The following is a 22863-nucleotide window of genomic DNA, read 5'->3' as shown; positions in this document are numbered from 1 at the left end:
ATGAAACAAAGTGGCCTATTCTGGCTATCAAAAAGTCTATAAGGATAGAGCCATCTTCACTTGTGTTCAGAGGAAATTCCACAACCAAAGTACTGCTATAGAGATAATAATAGAGTTATGACTTCTTAGCTTCAGAGGATGGTAATGGCAAACCCCCTCTTAGGAAACATGAGAACCCCGTTTGAAGAAACTTGCCAAGAAACACCTGTGATCGCTTCACATTAGGATCACCATAAGTCATAAATGCCTTGAAGGCAAAAAACATACACATATTATTCCTTGGTAAGTTGACCATAATCAGCTGAGAATCTTCCAGACTCCCCAGTTTCATTGTAAAAAGCAATGCAATTCCATGACGATAAGCAATCTTAAAAACAAACTTTAAAACTTTACTAGCCCAAAAAAGGGTTTCCTGAAGATTTTCAAACCATAGTTTTTTGTGGGTTTTTCGGGCTACGTGGCCATGTTGCAGAAAAGTTTTCTGGAACATAGCCACATAGCCCAAAAAACCCACAAAAAACTATGGATGCCGGCCATGCCTTCAACTTTACTTTGGAGATTTTCAACCCCCTTTAAGTTCTCTGATGCTAAGGAGTTTAATCAAATGTGCATGACTACAAAAGTTTTAAATGGAGTCAAACATTGGTCAAGGCTCCGTATCATGTAGCTTAGCTAAAAGGTTCCTCATATGTAATTACACTATGGCTCCCCTCTAACTCTGACTTACTATTTATCTGCTACAGCCACACACCCCTCCTGCTGTTCAGTAGCTACTGAAGAATGAGTGGACTGAAGAAGCATCTGACTATGCCCTCCAAAGACATCATCTACTGAGAACTGCCAGGGTCCTCTGGAGGTCTTGTCAGATGATGTCTTCACACTGCACTTGGCTAAGGGGACAGCCCAATGTTTTTCTCATCCTCTACTTCCAGCCATTACTGAATGGCCATGGAGTAGGGGTTGTAGCAGCTTAATGGTGAGTCCTGGGGTATATTTGGTCATTGTGGATGGAGGAAGAGAATTCTGATCCTGACATTGGCCCACCCCAAGAAAAAGACAAAGTATAAAGTACAGAGACATAAAATGTAAAGTCACTAACAGTATGCCAGCCTTAATGTATTTAAAAAGAAAACCTGAAAAAAAACATTTTATCCATTTTTTGAATTTAATTCCTTTTAAATTATTAATATTTGACTTGGTGAAATATCTAATAAATCTCAATATTATCTACATATAATATCTACATGCCAATAGGTTTTCGGGCAAACTTCCAAGTGTTGGTTATCATCTTTAAAGCCTTACATGGCCTGGGTTCAGACTTCTTTCAGGAGCGCCTTCCTCCACATAATTCTCCCCGCAGACTTAAGTCCTCAGGGAAGAATGTGTTGCAACCTAAGAAGACAAGATTGGCTGCGGTGACTCAGAGGACCTTCTCATCTGCAACTCCTAGGCTTTGGAACGACCTGCCGGATGAGATCCATCATATTACCACTCTAGAAGCCTTTAAAAAGGCTTTTATGATGGATGTTTTCCAGCAGGCCTTTCCAAATTAGGCATTCTAGACTAGCCTCCCCCTCCCCTCACATCATTCTCCCTTTTCCCCCAGAAGAAGATACTTATCCTGCCTCAAATCTCTCCAATTTTTTTTTAGCAAACTTGTATTTGAATGTTTAAATGTAATTTAATCTTAATCCATTTGTTAATTTCTGTTTTACTGCTCTTCAGTTTATATTTTATGTTTGGGGGGAGGGTTGGGATGTAGGACTGTTTTAGTATGAATTTTTATTTTTATGATATTTTATGATATTTTATTGTTATACTTCTATTGTAATCCGCCTTGATTCCTCTGAGAAAAGGCAGATGATGATGATGATGATGATGATGATGATGATGATGATGATGATGATGATTACATATGATATTAAAGAAGACAATGGAAAAGCATTATATACAAAGATAAGAGGATACTGTCAATTGGGTCATTTTTGATTATGGTAAAGAAGGCATTTGACAAGATAGAATAGGAAATTTTATGAGTATGTATAGCCTATCTTTTGACCACAGTTTTGTGTGACTTTAATACAAAAGAAAAAGAAAGGTTCATGGAAAAATGATAGGTTAGATGGTGGAAATGAGTATTGGAACAGCTAGATTTTCTTCAGGGCTGCTCATCTTTTGTTCACTCTGTAGACATATAATTTTCCTTCTGCTGTCATTTCTATGGGTTATTTCAGTGGGGCAGTGGAGAGCATAACAGATCCTTTGTATCTCTCAGAATGTATTGGTGTGTGAGCACAGGCATCTATTTCATTTTCATCTGTGTGTCAGCTGCCAAACAAAGGAGCAGGTAGATCCAGCCACAGAGGGAGAGGCTGGCAACCTTGAAGGAAGCAGGGTGCCTTTCTCTATACTCTGTGAAGTTTCTCCCAGTCTTTGAGGAAGGGAGTGAGTATGAGGGGAAGGGAGAAAGGGAAATGAAAGTGTAAACACGTACTGGTATATGTGTGGGTTTTTTTTTAAATAAAATAAAATAAAATAAAAACCTATCAGGAGGGAAAAGTGTGAATGGGACAAAAAAATCCAAATCAAAAGCCCTCAGAAAGCAATTTTATAGTTTGTTCTCAAGGGAAAGCAAAATATCTCTGCTGTGATACAGTAGTGATATAGGGCCATCCTTTACTGTTTACTTAGACATATAAACCCAAAAAAGGGTAAATATTTAGCAAAGAAGATAAGATGAATGGAGAAAAGGCAAGTTGCTTACTTCTCCCATCATTGCTATTTCTTTCTTCTTCTGTGTTATCAATAATGGATCCAAATTACAATAATGGATTCAAATATTCCTAAGCATTAGGAAAAACTTCCTGCTGCGAAGTGCTATTTTACAAACTGCCAAAGGAGTGGTGGGTTCTTTTTCCTTGGATGTTTTCAAACAAAGGATGAATGGCCATCTTTTCAACAGTACTTTAGCTGTGCATTCTTGCATGGTGCAGGGTTGGATTAGTGCCTTTCAACTCTGTGTTTCTATGAATTTTTAAATTGTATGCACCTGGAGCACAGTATTTTTGTCTCCTCCCACACCCTGCTCCTTATATTCAAAATCACAACATATACTGGTGGCACAAAAATAAGTACAAATGGTAAGGTTGGTTGGTTGTTGTTGTTGTTGTTGTTGTTGTGTCCCTTCAAGTTGTTTCTGATTTATGGCACCAGCAAGATGAATCCATTATGGGTTTTTCTTACAAACATACACATTGTGTGTTTGTTTCAATGAGTAAAAACTTCAATAATTGGTCACAGAATGGTACAGACACTTGCAAAACAGTCCCATAAATCTAATTGAGATTTATTTGCAAGTAAATAAATAAGATTAGCGTTCCCATTCATTTCAGATAAATGTGAAAATACTCGTTGTTGTTGTTGTTGTTGTTGTTGTTGTTGTTGTGCCATGATATATTGCACTTTAAATCCAACAAACCTAAATATAGACCACTTTCTTCCTACTGGACCAACAGATTATATAGTCCAGTGCTATTCAAAATGTTGGGCCCTGGACTGTTGCTGGTCCACAAGCTATCAGCTTCTTGACTGCACAGAGCTGCTAGGAAAGATAGAAACAACTGTAACCAGTGAGCACAAATATGGTACCAATCCCTGGCACATTAGGGAGAAAAATTGTAGGTTCTCTACATCAGATAGCCTCTTCCTTATGGCTTGTAAAATATACAGAAAGTCATCTCCATTTATTTTACTACAGTTTCAAAACATTTTAAATGGTGAACACTAAACTATTGAATCAAAGACAGCAGTTATATCTGTGTAAATATTTTTTTTAAATCAGTGCCTCCATAAATCTACTTGATTTTTCCGCAGTAAGTTTCATTTTGTCAGACAACTAACTAGCTAATGATCCCAATTTATTTATTCCAGAATGAAGTTTCCATATTTCCCCACAAATGTTTGACTGTAGTACTTTATACCTGCTTCCTGGATTCGAATACTACCAACTGTTTTTCTCAACATTTATAACTTCCCTTGCTGTCAGCTTTGAATAGACAATTTTCCTTTGGTGGAATGTACGGCTTCCTCCTCAACTGCCACTAATGTGCCATATTTAAAAGCTTCTAGCAGCTAAAGCTGCATTCTCCTGTCAAAATTTGTATTAGCCAACCAGAGAAACTTTTCTGTAATTTTTACCCTGTTTATTAAATCCTGAAATACACTGCTGAAATCTATACTTCTTAGTTGGTAACCAATAATTCGTGATTCTAAAGCTAAGGTAATGCCTGTTGCTGGATTGTCTAAATTCCTAAAGTTCAAGGATGTCTGACCTGTTCACCTTCCCTTAGGGCACCCATGAGGCCTGCTTGGTTTTATTGCTTTTTTTGTGCAATAATCCATGAGCGAGTGGAATGAAATGATTTTTCCAATCCGAGACTGACAGCAGCAATTTTGCTTGTGTGTTTTCTAGACTGCTACTGTATGTGAAGAGATTCCATCCATTTTTCTGTTATAATAATGTGAAGATGTTCGTATTCAGTATTCATCCCAAACTGAACTGGCATTTTTAATGTTTTGACATTAAAGAAGGAGGTCCGCCATGATCTCTTTGATTTAATAGCTGAAATCCAACTGTATACTTTGAAGGGAGGCTTTCTTCCCCTCTTGCTATCATGATTGTCTTCTGTAGAACTAGAAATCTATTCAAAAGGATTTCAGCATTCCTCGAGAGTAGCTTTTCAGGGGAAACCGTGGCAAGTTGCTGCTGGATTGCCAGTTCTGGAGAAAATACTGGGATCCAAAAGAAGTATATCATTGAATCCTGGAGAACATGTTTTAGTTGGCATAATATGAAGTTAATATCTTCATATGTTCCTGATTCCATTATATCTTGTCAGATTCATGTAGCCAATCACAGTAGTTCTTGCTTCTTGTACTAGCTTAGGATATAATGGTTTGTAGATAAAGAATCCTATAATGACTCCATTGGAATGAATATAGTATTATTTTATTCAGTTTTTTTTAACCACCTGCAGTGCTGGCAGAAGGAGGGTATTCTAATGGTCACCTTCAGAGACTATTGATTCAGCTGCATCTAAATATAAATTACCTAATCATAGAGCTGTGTTTGGCTCCCTGATTTTCTAGAGAGCTGCAGGCAAAGAACGAGTTAAGTCAGCAGCTAGAGCATAGGTGATTAAAGATTTGTGGCAAGTATGACTGAACACAGGTAAAAACCTATTATAGGAATCTCTTTGAGTCAGTGATTGCAGCATAGAAATCTTTACCACTATTTGCAGAATGCCAGTGAAACAGTTTTTTTCATGTGTTGATGAATCTTTTGAATATTAGCTAACATAATCACTTAATGGAATCCATGAATTCTCACTGGGACCAATTTGTATTGCATTTTGCAGGTAAAAATCATTCACATTTATTTCCACTTTCTTGGACTATTTTGTCAGGGTTAGAGATGGATGAGATGAACTCTAGCTGATTATATAGTTTTGGATATTTTTCATTTTCTGAAATCTTAGAATCTAGACAATTTACTTTCAGGATTAAAGCTAATCTGATTTATATGTATCCTGGAAGTGTTGAGTCCTTCCTGAAAGAGGAGTGTAATGACAGCTGCCTTTCAAAACGTAATAGGTGGAACTTCAACTGGAGTTATGGTCCTGGTTTACTGCCATCCATCTGATTCTTATGTAAAGTTCAGAAGAAAAAATATTATATCTTGACTGTAGGCATTCTTGGATGACAATGCCCAGAATTCTGTTGGTTAGTGGCAATAAAAAGAGTAGATCCACTGAACCAATTGAATGGTGGGTCAGTGTGTGTGTGTGTGTGTGTGTGTGTGTATGTATGTATATATAAAATGAATTCATAGAAGATTCCATTCATTGGTTTTGCAACTACTTGCCTCACTATGAGCTGCAATTGGATCGCCTAGGTAATTGCAAGTAGTTGCAAAACCAATGGATTGAATCTTCTATTAATTATTATTATTATTATTATTATTATTATTATTATTATTATTATTATTATTATTATTATTATTTTGGTTTTGCAATTACTTGCTTCACTGATTGCAATTAGTTGCAAAATCAGTGAATCGAATCTTCTATCAATTTTATAGGTCACACCACAAGCATAAAGTCACCACGGGGGGGGGGGGGGGGGGGGGGGGGGGGGGGGAAACGGTGGATTAACCAGAAACTGAGGAGGGATGGTAAACACCCCTCTGCCATTAGTCCCTCCCCTCCAGAATGATGTGATTCCGATCCATCATTCCCACTTGTTGAACATGCTTCCAAATCAATTCTTTTCAAAAGAACCGCCAAAGAACTAGTGTCAGGAAAGAATGGGGGTTTGGGTTTTTTGTTTTTTGTTTTTGTTTTTGCATTTGCCTCGCTTTATCTCATTGAAACCGATCACAGTAGGATCGGAACCAGTTTCAAATGGGAACGATGGTCATATAATCTGATCAGCAATTCACTTTAAATCATAGTGGGAACTCGGCCCAAGAGATGTTATGTTACCCACCCAATTGCCTCCCCTTCCCAGGTGCTGGCTGTAACTGTGAAATACTGCCTCATCCAACAGCACTTCAGTTAGTTTTTTGCTGGCTTTGGGAAGGCATCCTAAACTCACATGTAGCATGCCACGTGTGACTTCATGCAGTTCATGTAGGAAATAGTGCAAATAAGTTTCTGCATAAAAATCTACTGCTATTTTCACGTTTTATGAAGCAGGCCTACTTGAGTTGACAGTTATTGTCAGTTACTGATTTTACTCCTGAGGATGAAGAATTGTTGTTGTTGTTGAATTATTTTTCTAACACTTGTCCATTTATCCTCTAGCTCAAGGACTGCCTGTTTGCCCAAAGTAGAGTGCTGAAGAGGATTGCTGACTTAGTATGGCATAAATCATATTGGAGGATGAGTATGTGAAAGTCCCTCTAATACTAGAGGGACTTTCACATGTCATTAAGTCATGTGGTGGCATTTCTTGAATAGATGTGCAAGCAGAGTTGGTATTTGGGTATGTGGCAAGGCTTTGTACCCATCTGTGTTGTGCTGGAAAAAAAGTTGTTGATAAGAACGTATAGCTAGATAACAAATTTAAATACTTGGTGTAAAAGAAAGTATCAGAAAATAATTGATGTTACATGAATGGTCTTGTTTAAGACAAACAGAATGTCCATATGTTACAGATTATAAGCATACAATATGTTTCTTTGTAGTAGCTTTAACATTACCTTAGGCTGGGACTTTTAATAATCTTTTGCTTAAATATAATGACATTGAAGTCTTCAGTACAATTACTTGGATAATGCTTTGACCACTGGAACTAAAAGACAAGCAAAGGTTGTGGAAGGCAGCAGTTCATTACTAATAAGGATAAATGAAGGTGGTTTTAAACTTTAAATGATAAACATTATACAGTGGTACCCCGGGATACGAATGCGCCGGGTTACGAATTTTTCGGGATACGAAAAAATCCCATAGGGATTTATTGCTTCGGCTTACGAAGGTTTCTTCGGGTTACGAAAAAACCGCGGCGCTATTTTCCGCCACCGGAGGGCAGCAGAGAGCTATTTTTCCATTAGCGCCTATGGGAATTCGGCTTACGAAGGTATTTCGGGTTACGAAATTAACCGCGGAACGAATTAATTTCGTAACCCGGGGTACCACTGTACTAAGATGAAAGGATATTGAATGAAAGTTGAATATTGATTGCCTACCTGTGGATTCTGTCTTCTAAGTTCTCTTGAGCACAAAGGCTTTTTAAATATGAACATGGTTCCTCTGCAAATGTTAAACACTTGACAAAGTGAAGGAGTTCTGTTCAGTCATGGTTTTGAAGTTTCAAATTGAAAATGGGCCATTTGGATTATTCACATCTTTATCTGTCACCTACAGGAGCAAATGTCACTGCTCCACACAGATTGTCACTGAGTTAGTTCATGGATGGTCTGTCCATACACCAGCTTTCCGCTTTATAGTTGGGAAATGGCATATACAACTGAGAGCTCAGAAAAGATCCTCTCCCATTTGTCAAAAAGGGAGTCCTTCTTTTTGAGGCTTGTCCCCATGCAAGTCTCTGTCCTTGCAGTCTCAAAAGCTTCTGCAAGTCTTTTTGGCCATAGAGATTAGAAGAAAGTGATATGGTTTATAATATGCCACACATTACACTCCTTCATCTTTTTGGTCTACAGTTCATGGCTAGCAGAGATCTAAGCATTGATTTTGTCTTACTATATCAGTTTATTCAATTGTAATTTATTACAGAGTGGAGTTTTTGTGTCTTTTTTAAAATGTTGTGAACCACCTGCAGTCCTAGCCCTGGGGTAAAGGTGGTAAAAGTGGGCTATAAATAAAATAAATACATAAAATAAACAAATTTTTCTCGCGTTATATCCCAACCATATCACACTGAACACATTCAATTTCAGCTGATTTCTGAAGCTAAACAGAGTTAGAATTTAGATGGGAGATGAGACCACCAGTAAATACCTAAGGGTCTGACTCAAAATAAGGCAGCTTTCTACATTTGTCTCTTTATGGAAATTAAATAATTAGGACTGGATCATCAAATTGTTTCTTTCAACCCACTTTCTGCTGCTGGAAATTGTTGGTAAAAATTTTAACTGCAAAACCTTTTACGCCCACTACTGCAGCAAGGCTGGAAGTCATCTTCAGACGCTTGTTTCCAACTCTTGCTTAAATTGTGACTATAGGCGGGATACAGACTGTCCCTTTGGGGCAGCCTGCAAGTGCCACAATCCCCACTGGATTAGGGCCTGAGCAGCCACAGTGGCAGCCCTGGAGGCCCCAATCTGCTGCTTTTCCAGGCCTTGAGGAAGCGGCAAAACATAAAAGGATGCCCCAAGGCAACCCTAGCACATCACGACGGCACCCCATAGGGCCTGTCCGTAAGGCGCCATAGTAAACAGTAACTATAGTTAATGTTGCCTGTGTTAACACTTAATCACAGTCAGGCTAAATGCATTTTGTTGACAGAAGCAAATCTAGTGCCTCCTCCTAATTCCATATATAAAATATAGTGGCAGATGAATTTTACTGCCAAACTGACAGGTGTTAGGATAGCATACTCCATGAAGGATATCTCACTGAGGGCATCTCTCTCTGAGAGTGTCAGGCTACATGAAGGGTATAGGACAATACATGTGGCCTCTGCAGCTGTCTTAACACTTTCCTGCTCTTTTCAGTATCTACTATTTGAAATGGCTTCTGCATTCTGCCTACCCAGAGGGCTGGCTCCAGTGAAACAGGAAATAAATTACCAAGTTAGACTCTCAATGCTGAAATGTATTGTCTGATGAAGAGGATGTCTTCCTACATAGGACTTAAATTGGTTCATGCATAGTCTGTGTATTTAAGACAGAAGTAAAACCATCCTATTTCATCTGGCTTTTGACTTCTACCTCCCTGTATATTTACTATTTTGGCTTGTTTAAATACTGTTTTTGGAATGTGTTATTTGATTGTTGTAAAGCACATGGGAATCCCTTTTGAGGATAAAAGTGTACTCTGTAGACAGCTTCCTCCTTTGTCGCTGACAGGCAAAAAGCTTTTATTATTATTATTCAGGCAGGCTTTTAACAATTGTTTGTCTACTGAGAAAGAAACTTTTTAATGGGTGGGCACTGTTTTTTTGTTGATGATGATTTTCTTTTAAATTGCCTGTAATATAATTTGTATGTTTTCATATTATAATTTGTTTAATTGATTTTTAATATTATAACTTTCTATGTCTTTATTTGTATCTGCATTTAATCTTGTTGAAATGATAAATAAACACAATTTAAAAATAGGGGAGGATGGTTAAGTGGGCTCTGTTAACTAAAGTAGATGGATAGATAGATTCATCTGCACAAAGCTTAACCCTTGGTTGGGTGAGCTCTAATTCAGATAACTTAAAAATAGAACGAGAGCTCAGAGTGCTCCAGTGACAGATTGTTCATGTGTAATATTTGTGTGTGGAGTATTTCTAACACAGGATAATAGTTCTGTTTTTGCTTTATTCCTTGCCTCTTTCGTTTGATGTAGTGATATCACCTTAAGGTGAGAGCATCTGTCTTTTGTTATTTGATTGCTGCAATGTGTTTGAGTGCTTCTTCTTGGTGTGATATATGTGTAGTTTAACTGCATGGCACTTGCATGCTATCCTAACATTCACTCAGGCTAAAGTCTCAACTCTTGGTGGATGGCAGATATGTGTTTTAAAAGGGTAAATCATACTTGTTTTCATAACTAGTTGCAAACCAGAGTCCCCTTTATGCAAGTGAAAGGAAAGATCTTAAAAACTATAGAGACTGCAAGAAGAGAGTGAATAGTTCACAACTTGAGCAGTAAATTCTTCAGGGATTACAAACATCTGGCTGTACTGGATACATTTTACATTAAAAAAAATCCAGAATGTAACATTGTGTTCGCACATACTCAAAATATTAAATTTGTGTTTCTTGTGCATGCACAGACATAAACACATGCATTTAAATGAGTTGATTGAAAAGGTCATTTAAAGCCACATGATTAATTCACTTTTTATTCAGGGCTTTAGTTGCCAGAAGGATGGCTGCCAGGTTTTGACAGATGTGCTTGTACAGCATTATGGAGATAACCATCAAACAAGGTGTTTCAAATTATCAGACCTTACTACAGTGTACTTTGGAGCTGAAAGTAGTTACACAATTGACTAAATACCACAAGGCCATGACCTCTTTTGTGCACTGCAATTGTTCATGTACAGGACAGAAAAAAAAATAAGCATAAGCCAATAGTTCATCTTTTGTCCTGTACCAATCCAAACATAAAGCACCTCTATTCAGATGTTGTAGGGGCTGCACAGAGTCTCTTGGTAGTTCATGTGATGGTGGTGGAGCTTGCTGTAGTTCTATGCCCTTTCTGCTCTGCAAGGTTCACTCTATAATGTCATATCATCAGACGATTTGCCCATCTAACCTAGAACTGCTTGATCATCTAGAATCTCAGACAACGATCTTTCCCAGCCTATGCAGTCAGAGCACACTGAACTATTCCTTTTCTTCCAGAGGTCCCAGCAGTTTTTGAAACAAGAGTTGCATGTTTGAGTAGGGAAAATTATTTTTGTTTTGTTTTGTTTTCTGTTTGAAAAGAGAAGATACTGTTTTCTTTAAAACTCACAAAAACACACTAACTTTCATGGAAGGGAATATTGAACTATTACCATTGTTTAGCAAAGTTACTTTTTGGACTTTGACTCCAAGAATCCTTCAGCCAGCATGGCAAAGTTGATTTGGAATTTTTGCAGTTATAATACCCAAAGACAATTTTTCAGAGCTCTTGGTACTACATATGAAAGAGGATACGGATACCATGCATCATTTAAGTATTTAGTAATTTTACTCCATGAGCTTGTCTGTTTACAGAACTAACAATTAGAATGCACAGCCAATATTTCCTGAATTTGATTGAACATTTGCTGCATTGTTACTGTAAATCTGCTACCTATTGTTTCTTGAAGAAAAGATCTGTTTTCTTAGGACATGAATGGTTTCTTTGGAACATTCTTTTTAAATTGGAAGCCTGCTCTTATCACAGTAAGCATACATGGGTTTCCATTGTGACAACACCAAAAGACTTTTCTTTATCTCTCTCACGAGTGTTGAGTTCAAAGGTTCTATTGGACAAGAAAAAAAGATAATTTCCTCTGTATTTTGGATACCTATTCCGAACTCACAGTTATTAAGTGACAGTTTCATGACATGATGAGACAGAATCCTAAGCGCTCATTCAGATATACTCACGGGCTTGTCCATACCCAAAAACTTGTATATGCCTTCTGGATTTAGGACATTTTTCTTTGATAAACAATCCCAGTTATCTCCCTCTTTCTATATGTGTGTGATTTGCCTTGTAGCATAAGAAGGAGAGGTTGATGAATCAAAGCACAAACTGAAAGTTTAGAGCTACCGTATATACTCATGTATAAGTCGACCTCATGTATAAGTTGAGGGCAGTTTTTGTATCCAAAATCATGGATTTTGATATGACCCGTGGATAAGTCGAGGGGCAAACACTGGAGGATGTTACAAAAGATCTAAAGGAGGGGGGGGAACAAAGCACTACTTCGCTCCCTATATCTCACTCTCTGGACCTCTCCCAAGCATCAGTCTCAGCAAGGAAAAGGGGAAACAAACCTCAGCATGCATGTGCGCGCACACACACACACACTTCCCCTTACCAAAAGCATCTCCAAGGCACATGGCTTGTGAAAAGGAGGACAGACCCCACTGTCTCTCTGCTTTTCACTCCCAAGACTCCCAAGGCTCATAGCTAGCAGAAATGGAGGACAGGCCTTTCTCTCTCTCTGCTATTCACCCCTAGGACTCCTAAGCTCATAGCTAGCAGAAATGGAGGACAAACCTTTCTCTCTACCTTTCACCCCCAGGACTCCAAAGCACACAGCCAGCAGAAATGGAGGACAAACCTTTCTCTCTCTCCCCCTTTCACCCCCAGGGCTTCCAGGCAAAACGGGGTACAAGCCAGGGCATGTTCCTTTCCTAACAGCAACTTGTTAGGTCTGGCTGCGTGGGAAAGCAGAGAAGGAAACACACACACACACACACACACACACACACACACTGACAGAGGGGGAGAGGAGAGCGGCGCCTTCAAACAAGGAGCTGTTACAAGGCTACAGAGGAAGGTGGGCACTTCTTTCACAAAATTTATTAGCATTAACTCATTGACCCTTCCATAAGTCTACCCAGGATTTTGGAGTTCATTCTGGGGCATAAATTTTCATAGAATCATAGAATCATAGAGTTGGAAGAGACCGCAAGGGCCATCCAGTCCAACCCCCTGCCATGCAGGAAATCCAGATCAAAGCATCGTCGATAGATGGCCATCCAGCCTCTGTTTGAAGACCTCCAAGGAGGGAGACTCCACTACACTCCGAGGAAGTGTGTTCCACTGTCGAACAGCCCTTACTGTCAGGAAATTCCTCCTAATGTTGAGGTGGAATCTCTTTTCCTGCAGCTTGCATCCATTGATCCGGGTCCTAGTCTCTGGAGCAGCAGAAAACAAGCTCGCTCCCTCCTCAATATGACATCCCTTCAAGTATTTAAATAGGGCTATCATATCACCTCTTAACCTTCTCTTCTCCAGGCTTAACATCCCCAGATCCCTGAGTCGTTCCTCATAGGGCAAGGTTTCCAGACCTTTCACCATTTTAGTTGCCCTCCTTTGGACACGCTCCAGTTTCTCAATGTCCTTTTTGAATTGTGGCGCCCAGAACTGGACACAATATTCCAGGTGGGGCCTGACCAGAGCAGAATATAGTGGCACTATTACTTCGCTGGATCTAGATACGATACTTCTATTGATGCAGCCTAAAATCGCATTGGCCTTGTTAGCTGCCGCATCGCACTGTTGACTCATGTTCAGCTTGTGGTCTACTTGGACTCCTAGATCCCTTTCACATGTTGTCTCCTTAAGCCAAGTGTCCCCCATCCTATATCTGTGCATTTCATTTTTTCGCCCTAAGTGCAGTACCTTACATTTCTCCCTGTTGAAGTTCATTCTGTTAGCTCTGGCCCAGCTTTCTAGTCTATTCAGGTCATTTTGAATTTTGATCCTGTCCTCTGGAGTATTAGCTATTCCTCCTAATTTAGTGTCATCTGCAAATTTGATAAGTATTCCCCCAATTTTTTCGACTTATAGTTGAGTATAAACTGTAGTTTGTAATTCTTTGTACAGTAGCCATGGTAAGCAAATTGCTGAATGGATAAATTCACCTATATCTTTTGCAAAGGATATTTAAATTTAATAACCTGAATAAGGGCTGGTCTTGTAACCTAGCCCAATTCCCTCTAATTAGTGTACATTCAATAAATGTTACTGTAGCCCCCAGACAACATGGAATAAAATAGGGCATTGATAACTGTTTCCATTAAATGTGTTTCTTTCTCCAGTGGCGAAACATAATCCTTTATATTTAAACCATTCTTTAAAAATAGTCCACTTTGTCCAGATTATAGTCTACTAAAAATGAAGAACAAGTTTTCATATTGTGCCTTGATGTCTTTCTGGTTCTTTCTAGTCTAATGATTTTATAATAAATTTAGTCAAGTAAATTATAGACAGATCAAATGAGTGAGCTTTCCATATGCTAACAAAGCAACAAAAATAATAAAGGGTATATATGCACTCTGCAGAATTAAAACAGTTTGACATTACTTTAACTGCCATTACTCTATCCAAGACAATCCTGGGATTTGTAGTTCGATGAGGCACCAGAGCTCTTTGTTAGACCAGGCCGAATACCTCGCCAACTTCACATTCCAGGATGCTGTAGAATAGAGCAATGGCAGTTAAAGTGGCCTCAGATTGCTTTAATTGTGTAGTGGGGATACACCCATATAGTCACCAGCTTCACTGACCTTTGGGGGAATGCCAATGATCAAACAGAATTTTGAAGTTAAGTCAGAACTTGCAAATGTTGTTGAATTTTTCAGTGGTTCTTGAACAGTGGCTCTCTGATCTCCTAGTTCAACAGCCTTATTTCTGTGTGGATCCACAGTGAAGTCTGATTCGTGTGTATATCCCATTTTATTATAGCACTCTGTTGTAGAGGCATTTTCCATGTGAATAATATCACCCCATGGGTGGGGTGGGGATATTTGGGTCTTTCCTCAAAAGTTTTTGCCCAGTTTTTCAATGGTTTAAATATAAAGGATCACATTTCATTGGGAAACTATCTTAGGGCTATTGCTCTTATTAGATGAAACCATCAAGAACTTCCTTTATAGCAGGGTAGTTTTTGGGATTTGAGAGAAATGAAATGAAGCTTATACAGTATAGACAAAATGGCTTGAAACAGGGAGGGTTCCTAACCATAACAGCCACAATTCATCAGAAACTTTGACTTATTTTAGCCAAAGGAAATCAATTATATCTCCTAACTCTGTTCTGGATTGTATCTAAAATGTGAAATTAGACTAATTAAATCAATAGTAGTTTATCTGCATGTGAATGTTCATGAATGACTACTGGAAATGATAATTCGCTTCCTAAAACTAGGGCATTTTAAGTCAGCAAAATACAGACAGCACAGCCATTTACAGTTTCACTGGCACAAAATTAAATAATGCATTGAAGACACCAGATCCCATCCAATCTTGGAAGAAAAGCAGGGTCAGATCAGGTTAATACTTTGATGGGAGACCACCAGTGAATACCAGATGCTGTAGCCTATATTTTAGAGGAAGAAACTGACAGAACAACCTCTGAGTATTCCTTGCCTGGGAAAACCATATGAAAGTAATGGGGCCACCATAAGCCAACAGGTCACTTGAAAGCACACACGTGCACATAACCTGGGTTTTTGATCATGTGATGCTTGTAAAATCATTACAGACCACATGAAAAACAGGTAACTAATGTCTAATAGTTTTAAAACCTATTTTTGTTAAGAAATTTTATTTTTAGAGTGTAAGTTTACAAAAAAAATATCTAAATTATGAGATTTTGATTGTCCCAAATTACCTGTTCTACCAAAATCGCCCAATCTGCCATTCTGCCTTCTGTGTGTGTGTGTGTGTGTGTGTGTGTGAGAGAGAGAGAGAGAGAGAACATTGAATCAAACAAATATATATTTGTTGGAGTTTTCAATTACATTTACCCAACTCCAACCCATTAATTTTGTGAGAGTAAATTGGTTTACTGGTAATAATGTGTAGCAAAAATGACGGGAGGCATTGTATCATGTTCCCTACTGTACACATGGTGTTTCAATCCTTGGCAATCATAAGGGAGAAAATATTTTGAAATTCACAAAGTTAAACCATACATTGGGTTGTACACCATAGCCATCCCATGAAACAGAATAAAGTAGAATGAGAATTTTTCACTCACACATCCAAGATGCATGATGTTTTTCTAATGGAGCTAAATAATGGATGTAGCTCAGTGTAGAACACCCTGATTGGCATAGAAAAGGTGCCAACTACTGGCTTCTCTAGAAATGATTAGCAACAGAAAACTTAAATGAGTGAATGAATGAATGAATGAATGTCTTCCTGTGTGGAACTTTGGAGAGTTGCTGAAAATCAGGGTAAAAAAAATCTGGGCTAACACAACTAATGGTTTGACTTGGTATGAAGTAGTTTCCTCTGTTCCATGAAGCAGCTTCCATTTCTGGAAGGTTTGCAGTTTTAACTTTAAAAATCATTCTTGCTGTTGCCTTACACTGCCACTTTTCCCTTCAAACAAATTACTTTGGAAACTGAAGAGAGCCTAATTGAACTTTGATGAGGAATCCAATAAAATGGCCAGATTTTACCCACCATAGGTTTTATGTTTATTTTGTACAGAACTTCTGATATATGAATAAGTGGCAACCCAACCTACCAATCTATTTCTCCCTTCCTGACTCCTCCTCATCAATATGCCTTCTACTAGGACTTGCTGTTTCTCAGTGTTTACCAGCAAGCATGAACTGGTTTATAACAAAATGACTTAAATCATGATTTTCTATCATGATTTGAACTGCTTCTCTGGTGGATTCCATTGTAATGATTTAAATCACAGTTTTAACTTCTAGTGAGGGAGATTTTAATTACCACTTATAGTAGAAGCACATTATTGTTTAATATATCCTACTACATATTCAGAGAAGTTGGTTTCATTAGAAGCTATGTACATGACAAACAATTATTCTGAATTGTTTTCAGATTTATTTTCAGTACATCAAAAAGAGGGTATTCCCTTCATTTATATCCAGACCTCTTCTTGTCGATCTCCCCAAATTGACCTTCTCTGTCCTTGCCCTCACCGATGTGGCAAGGCAAGGAGAGAAAGACTTTCAGATCAATATGAACGAAAGACTGAAGAAGACTGAACACCACCTTCAAAATGACTGATCAGGTTACCACCCATCTCCAGTATTCACAAGATTATATTTAATTTATTCCCTTTTTCACTAATTGATTTAAGAAAAATGTTTTAACCAATTTTAATAATTTTTAAAGGAAAATGTTCAAAGCTCATTTTTAAAAACATTTTTTAAAAAACCAATATATATATATGTATGTATGTATGTATGCTGATTTTTGACTGCCCTGTTTACCAGGGGTTATAAAGAGGGATGGAGATTTATACCTTCTGAGAAGGAAGAGAAGAGGTGTGGTCATTTGTCCATTCTATGGGCATGTTTGTCAGAAATATCAAAGGATTGCCAATGTGTGCTTCTGATTTTTTTCTATGCTTTTTCTTTTTTTAAATTTAAAGCTGGATGAAGAAGCCTCGTTGTGGAGTGCCTGATCAGATGAGAGGGAACTCTCGATTTAACATTCGTCGAAAGCGGTATGCATTAACAGGACAGAAGTGGCAACACAAACATATCACTTACAGGTAATGAAAGCAAAACTGAGACCCTTTCATCTGCAAGTGCTCAGCATTCTTTAAAAGTGCAGCTGTGTTGTACACATATTATTTTTCAACAACAAAATGTTGATATGTAGCTTGAAAATATTGATTTGAGTATCTTGGGAGAAAGTGCTCCTGTGCTGCTAAAGCAACAAATGGTTTTCTGGAATTCTAATGGTCTGTGATTATCTAAAGTGTTCTTTGAGGCTTTCAGTAGCAAATTAACGTCTTGTCTCCCTATAAACCTTTATAAGCATTGTTCAACCCCTTGGCAATTTTTTTCTGGGTAAATTGCTCAGAAAAGATGAGGATGGAAGGACTAATTTAAATACACTGATTAGGTTTTTGGCAAAGGGTGCTTTTTGCACTCAGGTGCCTTCAGGTCTATGCCAAAGTAGAATTTAGATTGATTAAAAATTGGCAAGTTGCTGACAAATCATTTTCCTCGCCTTTCCATAAGTGTCTATGTGTGTATGTAAGTGAAATTCTCTTTTTAAATGGATACCACAGAGTAATAGCTGTGATGCCAGATGTCTGGACAACCTACTGCCTTCCAATTGTTTTGTATTGTGGATATGTGCCTTCAGGTCTCCTGCTAACTTACAATGACTCCATGAATTTCATAGGGTTTCCTTAGGTAAGGAGTGTTCAGAAGTAGTTTTGTCAGTTCCTTACTCTGAAATATTGTCTACAACACTTCCTATTCATAGTAAGTCTCCCATCAAAGTAGTAACTGGGGCTGGCTCCATATGGCGTCCAAGATCAGTTCAGATCTGGTGCCTTACCTGTCATTCCTGACAATTGGCCATACTGACTTATGAGGCCTTTATTTCAAGACCTCTGAAGGCATTAGCTTGTCTACCCCTGCTTTAAGAGGTACACATGAAATCACATTTTATTAGTATTTCACATGATATTAATATTAATAACATTTATCAGTGGCGTCCCTACCCCTGGTGTCACCTAGCGCAGGTGCTGCAGCGCAGGGGTGGGTGGTAGTGATGGTTTCCTTGTGCTTGGACCTCTCCTTCTCCATGATGCCAGAGGTTTCCTCATGAGGAGGCCTCCACTGCTGTAGCAAAGGTGGGAGGACATGCTTGAGCCTCTTCACTCTGCAGCAGGAGGAGGGCCCAACTGGGTGTCAAGCCTCTTCTAGAGTGTCACCTAGTGCAGGCTGAACTCCTCGTACCTCCTTATTGATGCCACTGGTATATATTTGCCATTTTTTGTTCACTGACCAGCAGGCACTTTTTCTTCAGTAGCCAGATGATACCTTTTCCTCAGTGACTGGCAGGTACTTGATCATCACAGCAAATCTGCCTGTTAGCGTAAGATGAACACTGACTAGCACAGGATCCCCTAATGACTTTCATAGCAGAGTTAGAATTTGAACCCAGATCTCCCCAGTCCTAGTGCAATGTTCTGCTATTCCATATGGGTTGTAGGAATCACACATTTAAATATGGCAGGAAACATTGATGTGCCCATACAAACACCTGTGCATTCTTTAAGGTGTTGCAACTAACTATAGGGAGCAACTATAGCCTAGATTCAGAAAAGTAACTATGCATCAGCAGAGAAAATGTTCTTAAGTACATATTGATCTGAAAGTGCTGTGAACTAAAAGGATTTTTAAAGAATCACTTTAACGTGACATTCTCCAGGAACTGGAATTTATAGACCCATTTTTTTCTGTGTTTCCTTCTTGTGTTTAGTAAGGCTTCCTATTATTTCTTGCTTTTAAATAGTGATTACCCATGTCCCCTCTGAAACTGGAAGCTTCTTGAAAAGAGAAGCTGGCAGTGGAGTGATTAAACATCTACATGCTAACTGATGGGCTTCTTGAGAGCTGTTCATTCACATTTAGCATGGTTAAGATTCACCTCCTTAAGTGGTGTCTAAAAACTTCTGAGGGAGTTTTTTTTTTTACCAAAAGTATGAATATGTAAATTAATATGTAAACAACAGGAACAGATTATGTTGTTAATTGTTCCAGTATGTGAATTTCTTCCAGTGTTCACATGATGCACCTGCATGAGCAGGCGTCTCTAATCATTTCAGTGGAGAGAGAAATCTCTTTATAAACTGCACTTTTTATTTATAACCAGCCCTTCTCTGAATATCGGGTCCAAAGCAGCTCAAGTATACATTAAAAACACAGGACATGAAAAGCACTATATTCATGATAAAAAGTTTAAAAAACAACAATTAAACAAATTATCCTTTAAAAAAAAACTCTTAGTATCTTAAAAGCATTTAAAACATGAAAATAAAAGTACAGTGCACATACACCCCATTAAAAACCTATTTTGAAACATCCAGTTAATGGCCAAAACCCAGTCTCAATAAATAAGTTTTTGTCTGCCAGTAGAGGGGAGGAAAGCATTGGGGATGGGTAACCTAGTTTTCTATGGGACAGAGTTCCTCAACCTTGAAGCAGCCACCAAGGTCCTCAAATGTCTTCATCAAATGTCCCTGTGACTGTGGTGGGACTGAAAGAAAGCCCTCCCGCAAGGATCTTAAAACTGAGGTGGGCTAATACAGGGATCTATTCTCATTCAAATAGTCTGGACCCAAGCTGTATAGAGCTCTTGTAGGTCATAACTAGCACATTGAATTATGCCTTGAAGCAACCTGGTAGCATTGGAAGCTGTTGCAACAAGAGAAGAGGGTCCCAAAACGCCAGCACTGCACAGCAATGGCAGGGAGAGACCCCAATTTGATGGACCAATGGAATGAGGCCTGGGTCCTCTGGGGGTGGTGCTCCGCACCATGACGTTTTATAGGGGCGGGGCTATAACCAACTTAAGGAGAGCCCCGATCCTCCATGCCCCCTCTCTGCAGCTTGAGAAGCTGCAAGAGAAGTACATGTTCCCTGTAATCTTATGGAATTGTTTCATCTCCCCAGTGAAATGGATATCAAGTCTTCTGCAGGAAAGCAGAGGAACAAGGAGTTCATACTTGGGGGTACCTAATGACCCATTGCAGGGTAACTTGTGTCGTAATCTGGTCATAAGTTTTTTTAGGAATGCAGGTCATGACTGTGCTTAAGGTAATATATTACATAATTTTCTTTTTCAGCCAATGTGCATCCTAAATAATTCTATGATGCAAAGGTCAGCAATCCTCTCTACATACAGTATGATTACAAATAAATCATTTCATCCAACACTGTATCCATCAGTTTCTCACTTTGCTATCATTGAAACAAATTTCCTTATATAGAAGGAGTTGGTCATCCAGTTTGAGGTCAAGAATGATCTGAACTCACAAGTTCAGCAAGTATATTCAGAAGTCCAACCAGATTTCAAATTTTAATAGACTAAATTTTAAGTTAGTATTACCTTAACTCATAAAGCCTCTTTGTACACTTAACACAGGAGAGTACGTGTCATTTCATTCATTTATTGACATTGGTGGATACTTTAAAATAGTTCTGAAATAGTGTTTCCAACCATGGAGTTGTCCTTTTGCACAAGGAAAAGGTATGTGTCTGTGTCTGTGTTGGGGTTCTTAGTGAACTCATATAAAAGTCCACAATCTTGAAGTCATATAGATATAGTCATAGTCAATTAAGAACAAAGAAAAAAACTTCACAAATTATATAGCAGCCAGTCACAGTTTGCCATTGAGTATACACTGTGGCATGGGTAGAGTAAATAATGTTTATCACCATGCCTGAATCATAGTTGGTGTGCCCCCCCCCCCATTACTAATTTATTTGGCAACATTATTGAGGCCTTGGTCATACTGATTCCACATTTAAGTTACGACTGATTTATATCAGGGTGAGATTAATAAAATTGCTTTATAAAACTTTCTTTTGTGAAATGTGGCTCACTGTGCATTGTTTACCTAGATAAAATAGGCATAATTTATTATTCATGCTAAATGACATGAATTGCATCAAGTTCATTAAAATTATGAGAAAACCAAAGGCTGAGTCTAATTTCAAATCCCATCTAGAGTAGATTTACTAAAGCTAAATCAAGAGGTGGGGTCTAGAGAAACTGCTGAAACATATAGGTGGTGTCACCTCTTTATATCTAATTACTCAATTATGGTAAGACAGGTATAACAGCGGCAGACTATGCACCAGTTTATGGATGAGCAATATGACTTGAACAACATCTAGACTTTTAGAATACAGTCAGTCTTTAATTAACATAAAATATGGTAATCCTTTGATTTCCTTAATTCCTCACCATTGACTGAACTTGTAAATGTGACTTGTCTTCTTTTTAACCCAATTATATTAGTGGCTTTACTAGCTTTACAGGATAGTAGATTCCACACATCAATTATTCTCTAGTGTAGAAAATGTTTTCTTTTATTTTGAATATACAGTAGAGTCTCGATTATCCGACATAAACGGGCTGGCTGATAGTTGGATAGCCGAAAATGTTGGATAATCCGGAGCGTCCAAGAAAAGGCTTGAAATCACTATGAATTGCAAATGTATTGAAGTTTTATTGCAGTAACAGTAAAAGTAACGTTGCAGTAATGTTATAGGAATAACATTGTAGTGTATAAACAGTCCTCTATAAATGTAAAGAAATCACTGATCAACATTGTGATGTACAATATGTACTGTATAAACAGTTCCGTCCTCTGAAAATGTAAAGAAATCACTGAGCAGCGACATTGGATAATCCGGAATGTTGGATAATCGAAGGCTGGATAATCGAGACTCTACTGTATTATGTTCTTATTTCACAGGGTATTTCTTAGTACAATGCGGGAACATAAATAATGAAATCCTTTTTCATTTTTTGCTCAGTTTTTGATTATTTTCATAGCCAGATAATTTTATCATTTTATTTTATAATAGATTCTTAAATCTCTTCCCTGAAGAAGGCTAAACTGAATTGCTGTTATTAAAAATATATATTTGATTTTTTTTAATTTGCTTCCTCCCTTTATTTGATCAATGCCCATTTACAAATTTTGATAACCTAGCTCCTTAGCAATAGAATAAACACTTTAAACACTTACATACCACACTGTCTAGAATAATAATAATAATAATAATAATAATATTTTTAATTTATATCCTGCCTCTCTACAAAATGCAATCGAGACAGCTTACAAGATTAAAATATACAGACCAAACCCTGAACCCACCCACCCCAACCCCCCAAGGGTTAACTGTTGTAACCCTTGCAACAGTCCTAAAAGTTAGGTCAGTTAAGCAAATAAGGAACATTATTATGTTTTACATATAATTTGTTGTTTTTGTGTGCTTTCAAGTAATTTCCGACTTACAACTACCCTAAGGTGAACCAATCATGGGGTTTGCTTGGCAAGATTTGTTCAGGGAAGGTTTGCCATTGCCTTCCCCTGAGGATGAGAGCATGCTATTTGCCCAGGGTCACCCAGTGGGTTTCCATGACTGATTGGTGAATCAAATCCTGGAACTGTATTG

At 38.1% G+C, this 22863-nt stretch overlaps 1 protein-coding gene across 2 annotated transcripts in view; it reads left to right on the top strand.

Moving 5' to 3' along the window:
* The window catches only part of MMP16 (matrix metallopeptidase 16), a 234325-nt gene that overhangs the window by 100914 nt on the left and 110548 nt on the right, over nt 1–22863 (top strand). Inside the window, exons 3-4 of one of the 2 annotated variants that reach the window (XM_042465287.1) lie at nt 10077–10091; nt 17301–17423. In XM_042465287.1, the coding sequence (XP_042321221.1) occupies nt 10077–10091; nt 17301–17423 (138 nt within the window). The remainder of the gene's footprint in view (nt 1–10076; nt 10092–17300; nt 17424–22863) is intronic. The other variant, XM_042465288.1, reaches the window with a different exon arrangement.

The sequence above is a fragment of the Sceloporus undulatus genome, chromosome 4 (genome assembly GCF_019175285.1).
Source record: "Sceloporus undulatus isolate JIND9_A2432 ecotype Alabama chromosome 4, SceUnd_v1.1, whole genome shotgun sequence".
NCBI classification, from domain to species: domain Eukaryota; kingdom Metazoa; phylum Chordata; class Lepidosauria; order Squamata; family Phrynosomatidae; genus Sceloporus; species Sceloporus undulatus.
This window is presented reverse-complemented; position numbering and strand designations above follow the sequence as displayed.